General features: G+C 40.6%; 1 protein-coding gene across 2 annotated transcripts; it reads right to left on the reverse strand.

The window, feature by feature from the left end:
- Nucleotides 1-528: 528 nt before the first annotated feature.
- Nucleotides 529-4,523, reverse strand: LOC148011093 (ankyrin repeat protein SKIP35-like). 2 transcript variants are annotated; one of them, XM_087671681.1, is made up of 4 exons: nt 4,395-4,523; nt 3,787-4,308; nt 2,971-3,412; nt 529-1,308 (listed from the first exon to the last, which is right to left on the reverse strand). In XM_087671681.1, the coding sequence occupies exons 1-4, from the start codon at nt 4,418-4,420 to the stop codon at nt 1,204-1,206; spliced, it is 1,095 nt and encodes a 364-aa protein (XP_087527807.1). In that variant the 5' UTR covers nt 4,421-4,523; the 3' UTR covers nt 529-1,203. The 2 variants fall into 2 exon arrangements, with proteins under 2 accessions (XP_087527807.1, XP_087527806.1); XM_087671680.1 differs by lacking the exon at nt 529-1,308 and adding an exon at nt 1,322-2,462.
- Between the last annotated feature and the right edge of the window lie 10,775 nt (nt 4,524-15,298).

Genomic DNA, 15,298 nt, shown 5'->3' on the forward strand with positions numbered 1-15,298 from the left:
GAGACCAAGTGTAAAAGAATTGATTCTAGACCCTGAGGCTTAAGATTTAGAAGGTTCCATGAACTTAAATCAATATTTCAATTATTTTCTTACAAATTTTTGACATATGCACTAAAAAAAATGCCAACCAAACGCAAACTCTTCAGTATGGCATATGGCAAGCCGATAACCAAATAAGACATACACATCCTCTTGTAACTGATGTTTATAATTTTATGTCTATTGCATCTACAATGAACGAAATCTTAAAAGTCAACGAGACAATGGCTACTTATTTGTATGATACAAAAAGTACTATAGATCTTATTTATATCCAAGAGACTAATGTTTATATGACATTCAATCTTATTAGTGTTTTATGTCTTCCATCCACTACATCCTACACCGAACATTCAACGTTTGTAACATTTAGGGTATGGAACTATGTAAAGCATTGCATGTTAATCATCACTCGTAAACATGCTCAAAGATATTGTTCTTGAAACACTAGTAAAAGCAGCTATCTTTGTCATATAGAACTCCTTGATAGACCAGGTAAAGTTGGTATATATTCATTTTGATGCAAAGCTCACAGCCATCATCACAAAAACATGCCAATCTTTGCATAGGCTAGATCCTAAAGTCAATAATTGATCAGCTGTTACAAGATTTGCATCATGACAGTGCAAATACCTTTTCTTTCCCTAAAGAATGCACATATCATCTTTAAGAATGTGATGTTTCATTCATAAATAATTCTTCTATCATTTAGATATGTACAATGAACATCAAGAAGTAAAAACAAGATATAGTGCATGCCTTTACATGCGAAGTCCAGATACATATACAGACAAAACAAGCTAACAATCCTTCATGAATATGTACAACGATGTTAGAGAGATTTGCCCAAGTATGATAGTTTGAGAGACTAGTTATGACATTTTGAGAGAGAGATGTGTATGCACACAAGATTCAATCAAAATTTTACGAAAAAAAAAATTTCAATCAAAATGCCTTGTGCGTACAAGATTTATAGACACCTTTTGCATTAGGGGTACAACAAGTTACATAGTAAAACTGCACAATCAATTAAAAGAAAATGCTTCATTTTTTGTAATTTGTGCACAACTGAAAAATATCACCTCAATTCTTCACTATGGCATAAGGCAGGGCAACAAAATTGACAGTTACTAGTAGACGAAGTCTATAGCCTAGTCAATCAACTTATTTGTGCAAGTTTGTCATCATTAATAAGGCTTTTATGTATATGGCCATGGCAAAAGCCTGCTTAAAAATATTTGGGGTATTACACAGCCTTGGAAGTTTCAACTGTACAGTCAATCCAATAAAAAGGGTGATGTTAAGTTGATGTTCCAAAGTTTTAAAAAGCCAAAGAGCACAGGACATGATTAGTATAGACAAAACACACTGTAGATCATGAACTAAGTTTCAAGAGTATGCAGAACAATTAATGTAAACATAGAGTAAAGTTGTAGAACTCAGGATACAGGGCATGATTCATAATGGAATAAAGACAGTACAGGTCAAGAATTTTAGGGACATGTCAACCATTACAAGCACATGCTCATGCATGTTGCAGCAAATAAAAAAAAGCACTAGTGTAAAGCAAACGGAACAAAGTGGCAACTCTTCAAAGACAGAGAGAAGAGCTATACCTTGCAACCTACCATTAAGAATCCTGGAAGTCTCGCCTCCAAGATACTCAAAAGTTTCTGTTTGTCATACCTGAGAAGACATTCTTCACTCACACAGATCTGAAGCTGCATTGCTGCCTCTATTAGTTCTCCTCTCATAGTCTGGGACAACAAAGCCCCACTGGAAGAGGCACATTCCTTGTAAAGTGGAAGGTAGGCAATCGTCAACTGTAAAGGGGGAGGCAAATCCTGCAACTTGAGAGGAGAAGAACCTCTCCTGATTACTCTCATGACATTTATATAGTGCTTTCTGCGGCATTTTCGGCCTTCCAAGAAGGCATCCATTGACCATTCCTTGTGCAAAAAAGCTTTCAAGTCAGGTGCAAATCCTTCATCTTCACTCTTTGATATGCGGTTGGCTGTGCAGTAGGTTGCCTCAGCATTCCCCAAAAAATCTGACCGAAGAAGGAAGTCTATTCCAGCCAATGAACCCCCACTTCTCTCCCCTGCAGCTTTCAGGATTTCTACACTCAAGGCATTGACCACATGTTGAGGCACATATCCCAGCAAGTAGGTCAAAACCTCTAATTTGCTACTAGATGCAGCTGCAGTAAGGGCAAGGCATAGTTCCATATCCTTGCAACCCCTCTCTACAAACCAATGCACCACCTGCAAGCAACCTTGTTCAGCTGCTCGCATAAGAGGCCCAAGAAAGGAATCTGTATTTCCTTCCACTACCAAGCACTCCATGGTATTAGTCTTGCAATAATATGATGCAAAGCTCAATGCCAGATCTACATCCAGTTCTATGCTATGCCGATGAGCTATCTGCAACATGACAGAAATCTTAAAATATTTCATGCTTCAAACTTGATCCCTCGTCTGCGTGAGTTAGGGAAGATGATCCTTCTAAAATTGGTGCTAAGTCTCCTAAATTAGATCACAGAGCAAGTCATTTGCAAGCAATTTTTGGAAATGAAATGTACCATCTAATAGAATATTTGATATAGCCAACACCAACCTACTGTGGTAGGAGATCCTTGAAGAAAGATTCAAGCATTCCTCAGAGTCAAAGGTAAGCAGGAAGAAGGAAGAGGGGGATTAAGGGCACATAAGCAAGAAAAGACTGGAAGCACTCAAAATAGACATCCCTGACGGAAAAGGACAACCTGCCTACAGTCTCCTCTGAGCACAAAGATTTATTGATTCAGCTAGGGAGCATGGCTGTAAGCCTTAATGAATGCATGCATGAAGAACTTGTCGTTCACTTCCATACACCTCAGAACTGCAAGCCAGAAAGAATAAACTACAGACAGATTTTGGCAAAAGCACTAACCTGCATGAGAATTCTCACAAGCTCTGTGCTCCCAAATCGAGCAGCTTCTAGAAAGCATTGATTCACATTGTCAGCCCCACCTTCAACAAGCATACTCAATAAGCCTTGCATTGCACTTGCAGTGATACCAGATGCCCATCCAGGATCAATTGCCCCAGAAAAAAGGGTCAGAGGAAAACAAGCTGCATCAAATGACTCTGCGAAGTCTTTTATGGCCAGCTGGCTCCTGGCCAGCTCTAAAAATCTCTTGAATGCCAACAGCTGCAGCTGCGATTCTAGCCTGGAACTTTTACAGATGTGCCCTACATTTTCACCTCTCCCTCGCCTCCGAGTATGTGAGCCAATGCATTTTAAAGCCCAGTCCGTAAATTTCTGCACCTTTGCAGCTGCCTCAGCTTTCATAAGTTCATCCCCATTGCATTCTCTGAGTCTCTCTCTTAGCCTGTAAAGTCAAGGGGGGGACATTGATAAAATGTGTCTATGCAATCAACATGTTTAGCCTCGTGCCTTCATCATTTCAGATACAAATGTGTGATAAAGAGACCCATGAAAATGTCTTATATGAGGAGTTCAACATCATCAGCCTTGAGAAAGTAACAAAGTGCAGAATCAGCAGCCAAAGGAATTCTCCCAAAATGGAAAAGTGAACTGCAGCGACAACGTTGGAGCAGGCACTACAGAAAACTCTGCAAAATGAATTGCAGACAAGGAATGCCAAGGTTGTAGGAGCCATTGTATAGAAGCTGATTCCATCATGTGTCGCATGCCTGTATCTACTTGACTGTCATGATTTTGCCTCTAGCTGAAGTTGTATACCTCTGTGCCATGACAGTCACAGTGTCGGCCAGGCTCATTGCACGGCTTCTGCAGGCAGATACACACGATGCCAGAAAGGATGTTCGCAGCGTAGCTCTCGAGAAGTCATCAGCACCATACTTCACAAGCCGTTCAATCAGCCGGGTGACATTGCCTACCTCCTGCTGCGAATCAAGGAACCATATGGAGTCAAGGGCCACACACAGGCCATCGTTAAGCCGCTGGCGGTCGTACAGAGGAAGCAGCTTTTCGGCCAGGGCCCAATCGTGAGCAGACACAGCGTGCTGAAACGAACGGTCGAATTCGCATTTCTGTGCAGGGTACTGCGAGGCAGGGTTTTCTACCGAGGGAGCACGGTCCTCTGCCTGTGCAGGTTGGCATGTTGGGGTTTTCATGCCTTCCGGAACATGACCTGCCTGATGATCTGAGGCATCTGTGCTGCCTGTAACAAGGCTTTCTGCTTCCGGCATCGCACCACAAATTGGCTTGCTGGTGATCAATCCAGGAAGGGTAGCATGATACCTGTGCCAGAATTATATGTGCAAGTAATGAATCAAGCCTCTGTGTTATCATTCGGCTATCTGAGATACGAAAACGAAGCCCAGTACCTCAATCCAGAGTATCGAGGACCCATCAATCTCTCTCCCCCAACGAGCGCACGGCTCTTCGCCACCTAAAATCTTCTTTGGTCCCATTTGCGTGGTGGATTTAAATAATTCAAATATTTAATCTCATTTCATTTCCGTAAAAACTCGTGCCATTTTATCATTATTTTAAAACTTATTTAATGATGGAAAACACCCATTCAGGCAGATGAGCCCCACCACAAACTATCACGCCATTGAGACAGATGAGCCCGCTGCCCCGCCACAAACTATCCTTTGGAGGGGAAAGAACGCCACGTGGTGGTGGGAACCCGCTAACGCCGAGCCGCTAGTAGTAGTAGTAGCTCTCGTTCATTCATGCATCTTTGAATATCAACTGTTTGACTATCAACATTAACTTTGTTGATTCGTCTTTCCAGCCATTCTTGGCTCCTTTTGTCTCGATCTATATCATCCATGGGATATGAAGAAGGATTAAATATATTAAATGATTGAAGACCGGTAGATCCTCAAATCTACTAGTCAAAGCATTCAAAACATTTTGCACATATGCTCGTGCAACACCAATGCATTTTAAAAGAGAACTTGCCTCATTTCATCACCTTCAGGAATTGTGTTTAAGTCCAAGTCCTCGTCTTCTTTTTCTAAATCACTTGTATTCTTAGCTCTTTTTTTCTTCTTTTTTGACACTTTTGGAATTGCAACATATTTCAATACATGTGTATGTGATATACCATTACCATCTACAAAAACCAACTTTCCATTTTTTGTCATTTTCAAGAATGCCGAGAGATGCTTTGAACCAATACCAAATTGGTCATCATCACACGTGATATATCTCCTATTGAGCTTCTCAAATGTTAGATCAATAAGGGCACCAATCGTTGTTGCATCCATCTCTTGCCTTTGAAATTCAGAGTTGAGTTTATTCAACTCTCCAAGCACATCTCCTAAAAGGTGTATGATGAATTGTACCATAAACGTTATAGCATATTTATACCATTTTTTTTCATGTCGTTTCCACTGCTCAAGAATAGCAGGCATAATCTCAACAAACCTTTCCATCACCTTGCCCCTTGAGAGCCACCGAATTGCATGCATTTGCAACATTTGCATATCCATAATGTCATACTCATGCATTATTTTCCAAAGCTCCATATGTCGGTTTGTTGATCTTCCTAGCCATGAATATACTTTGCTTGCAACCTTATCCACAAAGGCAAATATATGTGGATGTGTTGTAAATCCATCTTTGGTTACAAGTGCTTATCGATGAGCAATACAATTAATTCCCATGACATGTGGCAATGATGCTTGAAAGCGTGCCACAACTCCTATCCTATGCCCTGTCATAGCCGAAGCTCCATCAGTTGCAATAGCAACTAAGTTTTGCATGTCTAAACCACTTTCCAAGGAAAATGCATGTATAGCATCATACATGGCCTCAGATATTCCATTATCCACTAGCAACAACCGCACAAATTTACAAATTGCATGTCCTCTATCTCCATCATTGATATATGAAACATAGATAATTAGATGTTTTTTCATAGTGCGGTCAGTGCTCTCATCAATGAGCAGTGAAAAGAAAGGACTAGCACGCATCTCTGCATACATTTGCTTTCGAACATGGTCCCTTATAACCAACATCATTTCCCTTCCTGAAACTGGATTACATAGGATCCATACTCATTTGATGCTGGCATATTTGGAGTACAAAGCTCCCCTTGAAACTTGCATAACTGTGGATATTTTTCCAATGGTATGTCCTCACACACACAAAAATATACTAGTTTCATGCATGATATGATTCGCTTTTGTTCACTATGGACTATGGTATCCAATCCATGGTCCATAGGTCCTTTGCCATCACTACCAATCTTTGCCTTGGCATTACGAGCATGTACTGCACTAATGTGATCAAAAGTCTTAGCATGATCATTCAATGCTGACAATTGGATGCTTTGAGAGCCTCCTTGTGTATAGGTATTCACTTTGCTGGCATCTTGACACCATTGGCATTTCGCTCTTTCTTCATTACATAGAGTTTTACATATGTACGCCCATGGATGCAAAAGAGTCCACTGATGTCACCACTTTCGTTTCACCTTTTTAATAGAAGCATCAACATTGGAAGAACTCTCTATTGCATTTCCCACATTCACACTTACATTTTCTGTAGCATTTGACATTGTTGAAGTCGTTCCCTCTTGCATTCTAGAAACATTTGCATTTAGTGCTGACATTTGACCCATAGTTTCATTGGCATCTCTTGATACGAAACCCCTTGGCCTTACACAAGCACTTTGGCCTCTTGATAAAAAAGAGGCTATAGAAGGATAAGCCTTTCTTTTCCTTGCCAAACCCTTTTGAGATTTGGATGGATCCATGATCCAGCTACCTACAATACATAAAAAGATCACATAAAGTAATATACTTTATGTTATGATTATAATATATATGCTTTTGAAAGGTTGTTATGTGAAATAACAAAAGGATTTTTTCAATGTGTACCTGAAGGCTAAAAGCTCAAGTCGATATATGTTGGTGAATTGGATAGAGATTTTCAAGTCACAAGCCTCCCACTCAATCTCCAATAGTATCAAGGATACTCACATCAATAACTATCAAGGATACTCACATCCATCAAACATTGAATCATTGTGTATATTATACTTCGAGTATAGCATTATAAGTATTGCATATTGAGCACCATTGGTAAATTGAATCATAATGCATATTATACTTTGAGTATAACATTATGTTTCAAGTATTGCATGCTAAGCACCATTAATAGGATGTACAAAATTATGATCAAGGTAACCACTTGGTTGCATTTCAATCTATTGAAAAGAGTAAATAGATTATAGGCCCAAGGGCACATTACACCTGCATTTGTATTGTTCACATGAATCTTCATTTTCAATATAGCTTCATCTCGTCCATTCTCCATATACTTTTTAGACTAGCAAAATTAGTGTGCATGTTTGCATATGGTTCAAAAGTCCAAAAGATTATCTATGATGGATTAAAGACTATATTTTTTCCCATAAGAGTCTCTCCTTGGAAAAGATGAAGCAAAATTTTAGATGATATGCATGCACCAATCACTCAGGTCGGCTAATGTATGGCTCCTAAGGAAATGCATGAGGTTAGAATGAGAAATCCAAAACAAATCTTCAACGAAAGGGATAGTTTCTATCTCGTCTACTACTTTTAAGTTGTTTAAAGAAACCTACAAGTGGCAACTCTTTTGTTTCTTTTTAAGTGTATTAAAGGAAACTACAACATGCTAGTTAACTAGATCATTTTCCCCTTAAATACAAGCTAGACTCCCCTAACCATCATTATAGCATGCCCTTATTGACACTAGTAACAAAGGAGACCTTATGAGAATAACTACTATGCATATTATTTCTTACTTCAAAGATGAGCTTGAAAATTCATTGCCTCATACGTTTGATTTTTTTTTAATGCATTAGTTTGAAATATGGTTTTGGGTCATACTTTGGGCTCTAAAGGACTCACATTTCTTCCAATTATAACGATTAATGAAGCATTACCCTCTCATCTTCTTAAATATTACTTTAGTGAGCACTCCTTGTTGACCTACAGAATGCTAAAGCCTAATAGCTAATAGCTATCACTAATCATGATTCAACTCTAAACTCCTAAAACAAATCAATGAATTGATAAAATAGAAAAATTCATTGTATCACTAGTAATAGCTTGGGCTTAGTAGGTACCTGTTTGGTTCAAGAGGCCTCCTCTTGACTCTTGAGTCTCCTTGGTAGCCAATGGACCCTTGGGGCTCCGTCTATTGTAGTTATTGAGACCTCAAATTGGCATTGAATCCTAAGTAGGTTTGCTGCTTCACCTCCGTCTATTGTAGTCACCTGAGACCTTAGACTAGTGCAACTACTAATTTATGAGAGGCCTTCATGAAGGAGCGCCTTGAGCAATGAGCAATGAGCAATGAGCCTCAGCCTACCAGCTAATAGCCAGCCTCCAGGGACTAGGTGGATTAGGCCCGTCTCTAGATGCCTTGATTTGGTGGTGTCATCACCCGTGTCGAGCCTGTAGCCGCTTAGAGTTAAGCGGCTGCTTGTTGGTGCCTTTGCTGTCAACTCCAGAGTCATCCCAAGTCCTCCCAAGCCTCGATCCAAGCCTTGCACGCTGCACGAAACTGAACACAGCACAATGTCGCCTCAAGCTTGGACGCCGGTACCTTACAAGCTGCACTATTGCTGCGACCAAGCTTGCCTCCATTCTCGGTCCTCAAGCTTAAAGCATCATCGATTCGACCTGATTTAAGGCTAAGGATTTAAGCCTTACGCTTCAGCAAATCATATCATGCATTAGCTCGCGACTCGTGGGAGAGAGACGTAGCCTTACGCTTCACTATCGACTTGCTTTAAGGCTAAGGATTAAAGCCTTACCTAGTACTGCTTGTAACATTACTTAGCCTTAGTCTGTGACAACAATGGTTGGCCACTGACTGCAGAGAATCGAGATTGTGATGTGGACTGGAGAGTCGAGACGAGACTCGAGAGTATCTTCTTTGAAGTTCGTGGAAATTTCGAATCATACATTGCACATTACACCGTTTTTCCAATCTCAATTCTCAACCACGTTAAAAGCTTAGATTGATTTAGGGCCGTTGATTCTAGAATCCTAGGGTTTAGTTTTAGATAAGGTAGTAGTTGAAACTTGAAAATTTGTAAGTTGCATGGGTCCTGGGACTTGCTAGCCTCTAGGTACTTACAAGTTACTACTCAAGTCACCAATTCTTGACTTGCAAGTTGCAAGTTGCTATATACATCATATCATATATACAATACAACTAGTAAAAATGAAAGGTAACATGTAAATGTTGACATGCCAAATGACAGGGGCATTTTGATTGGGCATGTCTTGATGACAGGTAAAATTTGATCTTCGACTTGTATTTTGATAGGGCATTTTCGAAAAGCCTTGTTTTTGCAGGCAAAACAGCCCTTGACAAGAAAAACAGCCGTCAAATTTAGGCCCGGGCCGCTACCACCATGCTCCCTCACAAACCCGTTGCCGATTGGCTCATCAACGGAGTATGATGCCCCTCCCCCCCAATAGCGCCCAAACCCCATACCTCTGTATCCCTCATCTCCGCAACACGACTGTCTTAGCTGTCAACGCCTCTCGTGCTACTCCATGGCACCATCCCCCCCGCTCATGCGACAAGATAGAACCTATCACTTCCGCTCATTGGAAGGGACTCGTTGTCAGTATCCTCAACACATGCGAACAAGGACCCTTCCCAACTTTCTCACACGATTTGCCCTATCTCCATCACACAGGCTTTCATACTCCCCCCAGCAAGTGTTCTCATCATTGCAATCTAACCCTCTTTTAAACTAACCCCATGCTTCAACAAGAACTTACTTTCGGCTCTCATCCTGCAAAGTCGTCCCGCAGCAAGGCCCCATGGCGAACAGCCACAGCCCACTGGCATACATGGAGTTGCTCTATAGCCGAAGAGCATTGGTGGCCTCAGCAGCGCACCCCCCCCCCCCCCCCCCAAATAGAACATTACACACCTTTTGAAGCGACGACAGCCAACAAGAGGAAGAACGAGGAGTGCAACCAGATGCAAGACAACAGCCGGCAACAAGGCAACTAGAAGGATGACGGTACCTACTTTGTAAGTTTTGATGATGAGGTATTGAATCGAGTGTTCTTTCCCTATCACTATAGAACGCTGATAGGATTGTGCCATGGCTTCCACCCTCCTATTGAGGTGTAAGGGCTTAGATTAGGGAAAACTGTGGTAGGTTGGGGCATAGGGTTCTCTCGACTAGTTGATACCTTCCCAACAACTACTTCGTAAGCTCTTCGAAACCAGGGACATGGCAATATCAGCCCTCTCACATGGGCAATGGATGCTCTGTAACACCCCTCTCACCCTGTTCAAATGATCTCCGGACTCTGATCCTGACGGCCCAAAGCCAACAAAGGTTTCAGTGTGGGTGGAGATCTCCAATCTACGTGACCCCTTCGATCAAGTCTTAGGAACCATAGTTGCACCCCTAAGAAAGATACTAGGCCAGAGGTCGATCTCCAATATTAACCCCAGATGGCACCCTCAAATTTTAATTGATATTGGTATAAGTAAGAAATTAAAGGAGATAATCATGATTAAGAACTCCAAAGGTTGGGTAAGCCCTTCAAATTTTAATTGAGATTGGTATAAGTAAGAAATTAAAGGAGATAATCATGATTAAGAACTCCACAGGTCAACCAATTAGGGCTTAGCCGGTGGTCTACCAAAACCTACCGAACACTTGCTTCAAATGCATGAATGAAGTAAGGGCACATCATTAAAGAGTGCCGCAAGTGGGGCAAGGACTAGAAGCACGATGAGGCCAAGACTAGGCGCCCCCCCGCCCCCCCTCCCTCAATCAATGAACAAGGGTTTCAAAAGGTCCAAAGTAGGAAACTAAAAAACAATAGTTAGAAAAGTAACTCAGCTAGGAAACATGCTGTCAACAATTAAATTTCAGCAATAAATATGCCACTCTTCTGGTTAATTGCAAGGATGCCTTGCTTGCCAATAAGGATAGAGGAAAATCTTCAGTTCTCTAATCTGACTTTGACGATGATTTTGTAGATGGCACCCGATTTTTCCAAGAATCACAAATGGAAGTGGATGGCTTCAAGAAGGAAATCAATGACTTGGATGGGAGGGAAGTCAAGGAAGACAATAAAAATGATATGTCACAAGCGGAGGAGGAATCACTCCCTTCTAGCTCGCAACCTAATCAGATGGCCTCAAGTACTCATGTCCCCTCCCTTGCTCTCTCCTACGAATAACTCGGGCGATAACAAATGGCGACTTTCTTAGAATGATTCGGGCAGTGCTACCCCTCTTCCTAGTGGTAAGGGCTCCAAGTCCAAAGGGGGGGTAATCCCAAAAACAACAAAAAATAATGATTAATAAGAATAGTATTTTAAGCTATAATTGCAAGGGTCTCACTAACCCGAACAGGGCCAATATAATCAGGAACTTGCTATCACAAGAGGCGATCTAACCGGACATAATCTGTCTACAGGAAATCAAAGTCATTGGACCACTCCTTGTTAAGAACCTGAACAGCATCACGAGCAAGTTCTATTGGTACTCTATAGAACACAATGAAGGGAGTGGTGGCTCAATAATAGGTCTTAGCTCTAACATTTCCCCCATCTTCCAGAAGGTGACGATTGACCCAGATGATAACTGGGTCATAGTAACTCTAGAAGAACAAGAGGTATGGGTAGTTGCATCAGTCTATGCTCCCTGCAAGGCCTCAGCTAGGGTTGACACCTGGAGGTCGCTTAAATCAATTCACTGACCTTTGATACTAGCAGGGGACTTCATATATGATCAAAACAATTTCAGATAGATTCGAGGCTAGAGGGACCGTTCTAGGAGGGGCAGAGAGAAAGGAATGGGATACCTTTTAGGGTTCCATGGCCTGGTAGACATAGGCCAACGGACCTACTTTACTTGGTCCAACAACCCAAAACTCCCCTTTATCAGGAAAACCAGGATGGACAGGTGCTACGCCTTGTCAGGACTGCTAACATCTCTTATGAACTTTCAGCAAACGGTCTTTCACACTCTAGTCATGTTAGACCACAAACCCCTGATGACCACCTTCTCACAAGAACTCCCATCCTCTTCTAGAGCAGGGTGGTTCAGAATTGTTCAAATTCCACTATGTCCAATAGGGAATTAAGGCCATATGGGACAATCACTTCCCCCCGAGGGATAGCCCTACTAAAGAATGGTCCATCACCACCAAGGAGACCCAAAAAATTTTGAACAAGGCAAAAAAAACCCTAACCAGAGTTAAGAAGGAGCATAGAGCCCATATCTATCAAGAAATCATATTGATGGAAGATAGAAACATTCAGGGAGAATCTTAGCTTCAGGTTTGCTGCTTTGAAAAAAAGCTTCTCTGAGAAAGGAAGAGGAAATTGAAGACCATAGCCTCCACATCTACTACCGTGACTGGTGGGTGGACAAATCAAACCGCCCTAGCAAAGAAAACTTCGGAATCCTTAAAGCCAATCAAGCTAAAGATAAGAGTCCCCCTCATTAGGCAAGCGAATAGAACCCTAGCATCCAATCGAGAGGAGAATCTGTGTATCACTCGTGACCACTTCTTTAACATCTTCGGTAGCATCAGACATGCATCTAAAGAAGAGAAGTGGCTAAGGCTAGAGTCTCACTGTGCAAAAAGATAGTGGTCCCTCTCGAGCTAGTACCACTATTGGATCCAGACTTCTCTTCAGCAGAAATCTTGGACACCATAGACTCCCTAGCCAAAGGCAAATCCCATGAGTTGGATGGCCTCCCAAACGAATTCTTCCATCACTTCAAACACTATGTAATCTCCCCACTAGTTGTAGTTTGGAAAGAGGCTGTCCACTATGGGGCCCTCCCCCTCTCCATAAATGAGGGAGTGGTAAAACTTATAGACAAAAAAGAAGATAGAGACCTTCTCTATAGCTGGCACAATCACTTGTCTTAACTTAGCCTATAAAATATTCGCCAAAGCCATGGCTCGTAGGCTAACCCATCATCTCCACTCCTAGATTAGAAGGATACAAAAAGGTTTCATCAAAGGAAGATATATACTGGATGCAATCATTAGCCTATGGGAAGGATTTGAATATTCCGAGAAGCACAACATCCAGGACTTTGTATTTCTCAAGATCGATTTCGACAAAGCATATGATAGACTCAAACGGGATTTTATCTTACAATCTTCAATTGATATGGGTTTAGGAAGGAGATTTGTCAAATTTGTCTCCGTTCTCTTTGGGAATGCCACAACCTCGATAGCGGTCAATGGTGAACTCATGACCCCATTCAAACTAAGGAGGTCCATAAGATAAGGCTGCCCCCTAGCCCCCCTCCTATTCACAATCACGGCAAATGGCCTAGGCTAGCTAGTAGATGTCAAAATTCAACAAGAAAAAATTAGAGGCATAAGGCTTCCAAATGCTAGAGACATGATCCTTAACCTCTTTCGTTGATGACATTAATGCCACACTTCATAATGACAATGAGTCCTCAAAAACATTTTGGGAATGTCTAAAACCTCCTATCTAGAATTTGGCTCTAGATCAACCATGAGAAAACGAGCATTTGAACCCTTATTCGAGACCCATCCCGATAGATCCTCAAAGTAGGTGTAAACTCATCCCAAAGGGGAAAGTCTTTAGGCTACTCAATATTCCAATGGGTTTTGGGGTTACCCTTAAACAAAGATGGTGCTAGATAATTGAAAAATTTGGAGCAAGTTGGAAAGATGGAAGGGATTCCAACAAGTCATGGCATCTCGATGTGTGGTGCTAAAGCACATCCTCATCCCTGTGTGGATCTACTTCCTTACATGCTGGAGACCACCCAAAGGGGCTCTCAAACAACTAGAAGCTCTATACATGAATTTTCTAGGGGGGACCCACTATACAATTTCTATCTTTTTTGCAATACATTTAACACTTTTATCATTTTAAAAAACTTATTTAATTTTCATGTTTCCAAAAATTTTAAACTAATTTGTCTATTTTCTATAAGATTGTGCTTTTTTATAAATATTTTATTACTTTTGTTTAATTTTTGTATCACTTTATAAATTTTAAAACAAATAATTTGATTTTTCTAACTTTGTATTATTTAATAATTATTTTATTGATTGTTCAAATTTGGTAGGCATGTTGCTTTTATAATTAATTTAAGATTTATTATTTAATTTTCATAATTTTGTGATGTTTCATAATTATTTTATTCATTATTTAAGTTTTTTGCATTCTTGTTATGTTATCATTATTTTAAAACAAATTATTTGATTTTCATAAGTTCATGTTATTTTATAATTATTTAATTACAATTTGTAATTTTTACTTTACAATGTGAGCTATATGGAGAGTGGAAATAAGGCTATCAACTTTCATGTTTTCCCAATTGTTACTATTACATGTTAGGACATCTACAATTATAATGATATTGTGACAAGTTCTTCTTTGAGAGATTACTCTTCATTAACTTGAGTTAACTGGCTCACTTTTTAGACTTGTTGAGTTAAGAGTTGATTTAGTTTAGCTTAATTTCAGTTTTTAAACCTAGACTTTTGCTTTAAAAATTTTGGGAGAGCCCTTGCTTTTTGGAATTAGTGCTAGGACCTCTTCTTGGAAACACAAGGGCAATGCTCCAATGTACACTAGGGTAAGGGGGCTAGTAAAAGAATCCCCCCCCCCCCCCCCCCCCCCCCCCCCCACAAAAGAAAAAGGAACAAAATTTTAGCACATTGAGACTTTACAAAAATCGGATAAAATACATAGAGCTACAAAGTGCATTCTTCTCTATTGTGCTCTGGGTTGAGATAAGTTACACCTGCAACATGTCTTCATGGCATCCCTAAACAATCATAGTTGTTACTATGTGGGACTGTTGACATGGATCCCCACCTAGACAGAAATAACCAAAACTAGGATCACATAAAAAAACACTTTGAACTATGCTTCTACCAATCCACATTGCTCATTAAATACAATTTGAAATTGTTCTTAACTAAGCATGATTACCAATTTACATTACAACTTTGATCCCATTAATAGATTTTGATGCACGTTTTGCATTCTGGCTCCTATAAATAGAAAAAGGAAGGCATTTTCAAGACCCCATCTCCAAAACTAATGAGCACTCCTTTCCTGTCCTTGTGTGAGTGCAAGCGTTTCCTCTGTTGAGATATCGAGCTCCACTCGTGATACGCCAGGGTGACCGTTGTGTATTTATGTCACCGACTTGTCAGTTGTAGACGCGGTTGGTACACCGCCCATGAATAATAGCTACATGATAGCTATCCTTATCTACTCTA

Source organism: Lygodium microphyllum, chromosome 29, assembly GCF_053477565.2.
Source record: "Lygodium microphyllum isolate KBCC chromosome 29, Lygodium_microphyllum_v1.1.10, whole genome shotgun sequence".
Classification (NCBI taxonomy): domain Eukaryota; kingdom Viridiplantae; phylum Streptophyta; class Polypodiopsida; order Schizaeales; family Lygodiaceae; genus Lygodium; species Lygodium microphyllum.

What these genes read in the sequence shown, in the direction of transcription:
- LOC148011093 (XM_087671680.1), bottom strand. Translation starts at nt 4,420, where the DNA reads ATGGGTCCTCGATACTCTGGATTGAG. An exon ending in CCTCGATACTCTGGATTGAG is followed by an intron (nt 4,309 to 4,394) that starts GTACTGGGCTTC and finishes ATTCTGGCACAG; the next exon opens with GTATCATGCTACCCTTCCTG. An exon ending in GTGACTGTCATGGCACAGAG is followed by an intron (nt 3,413 to 3,786) that starts GTATACAACTTC and finishes TTGACTTTACAG; the next exon opens with GCTAAGAGAGAGACTCAGAG.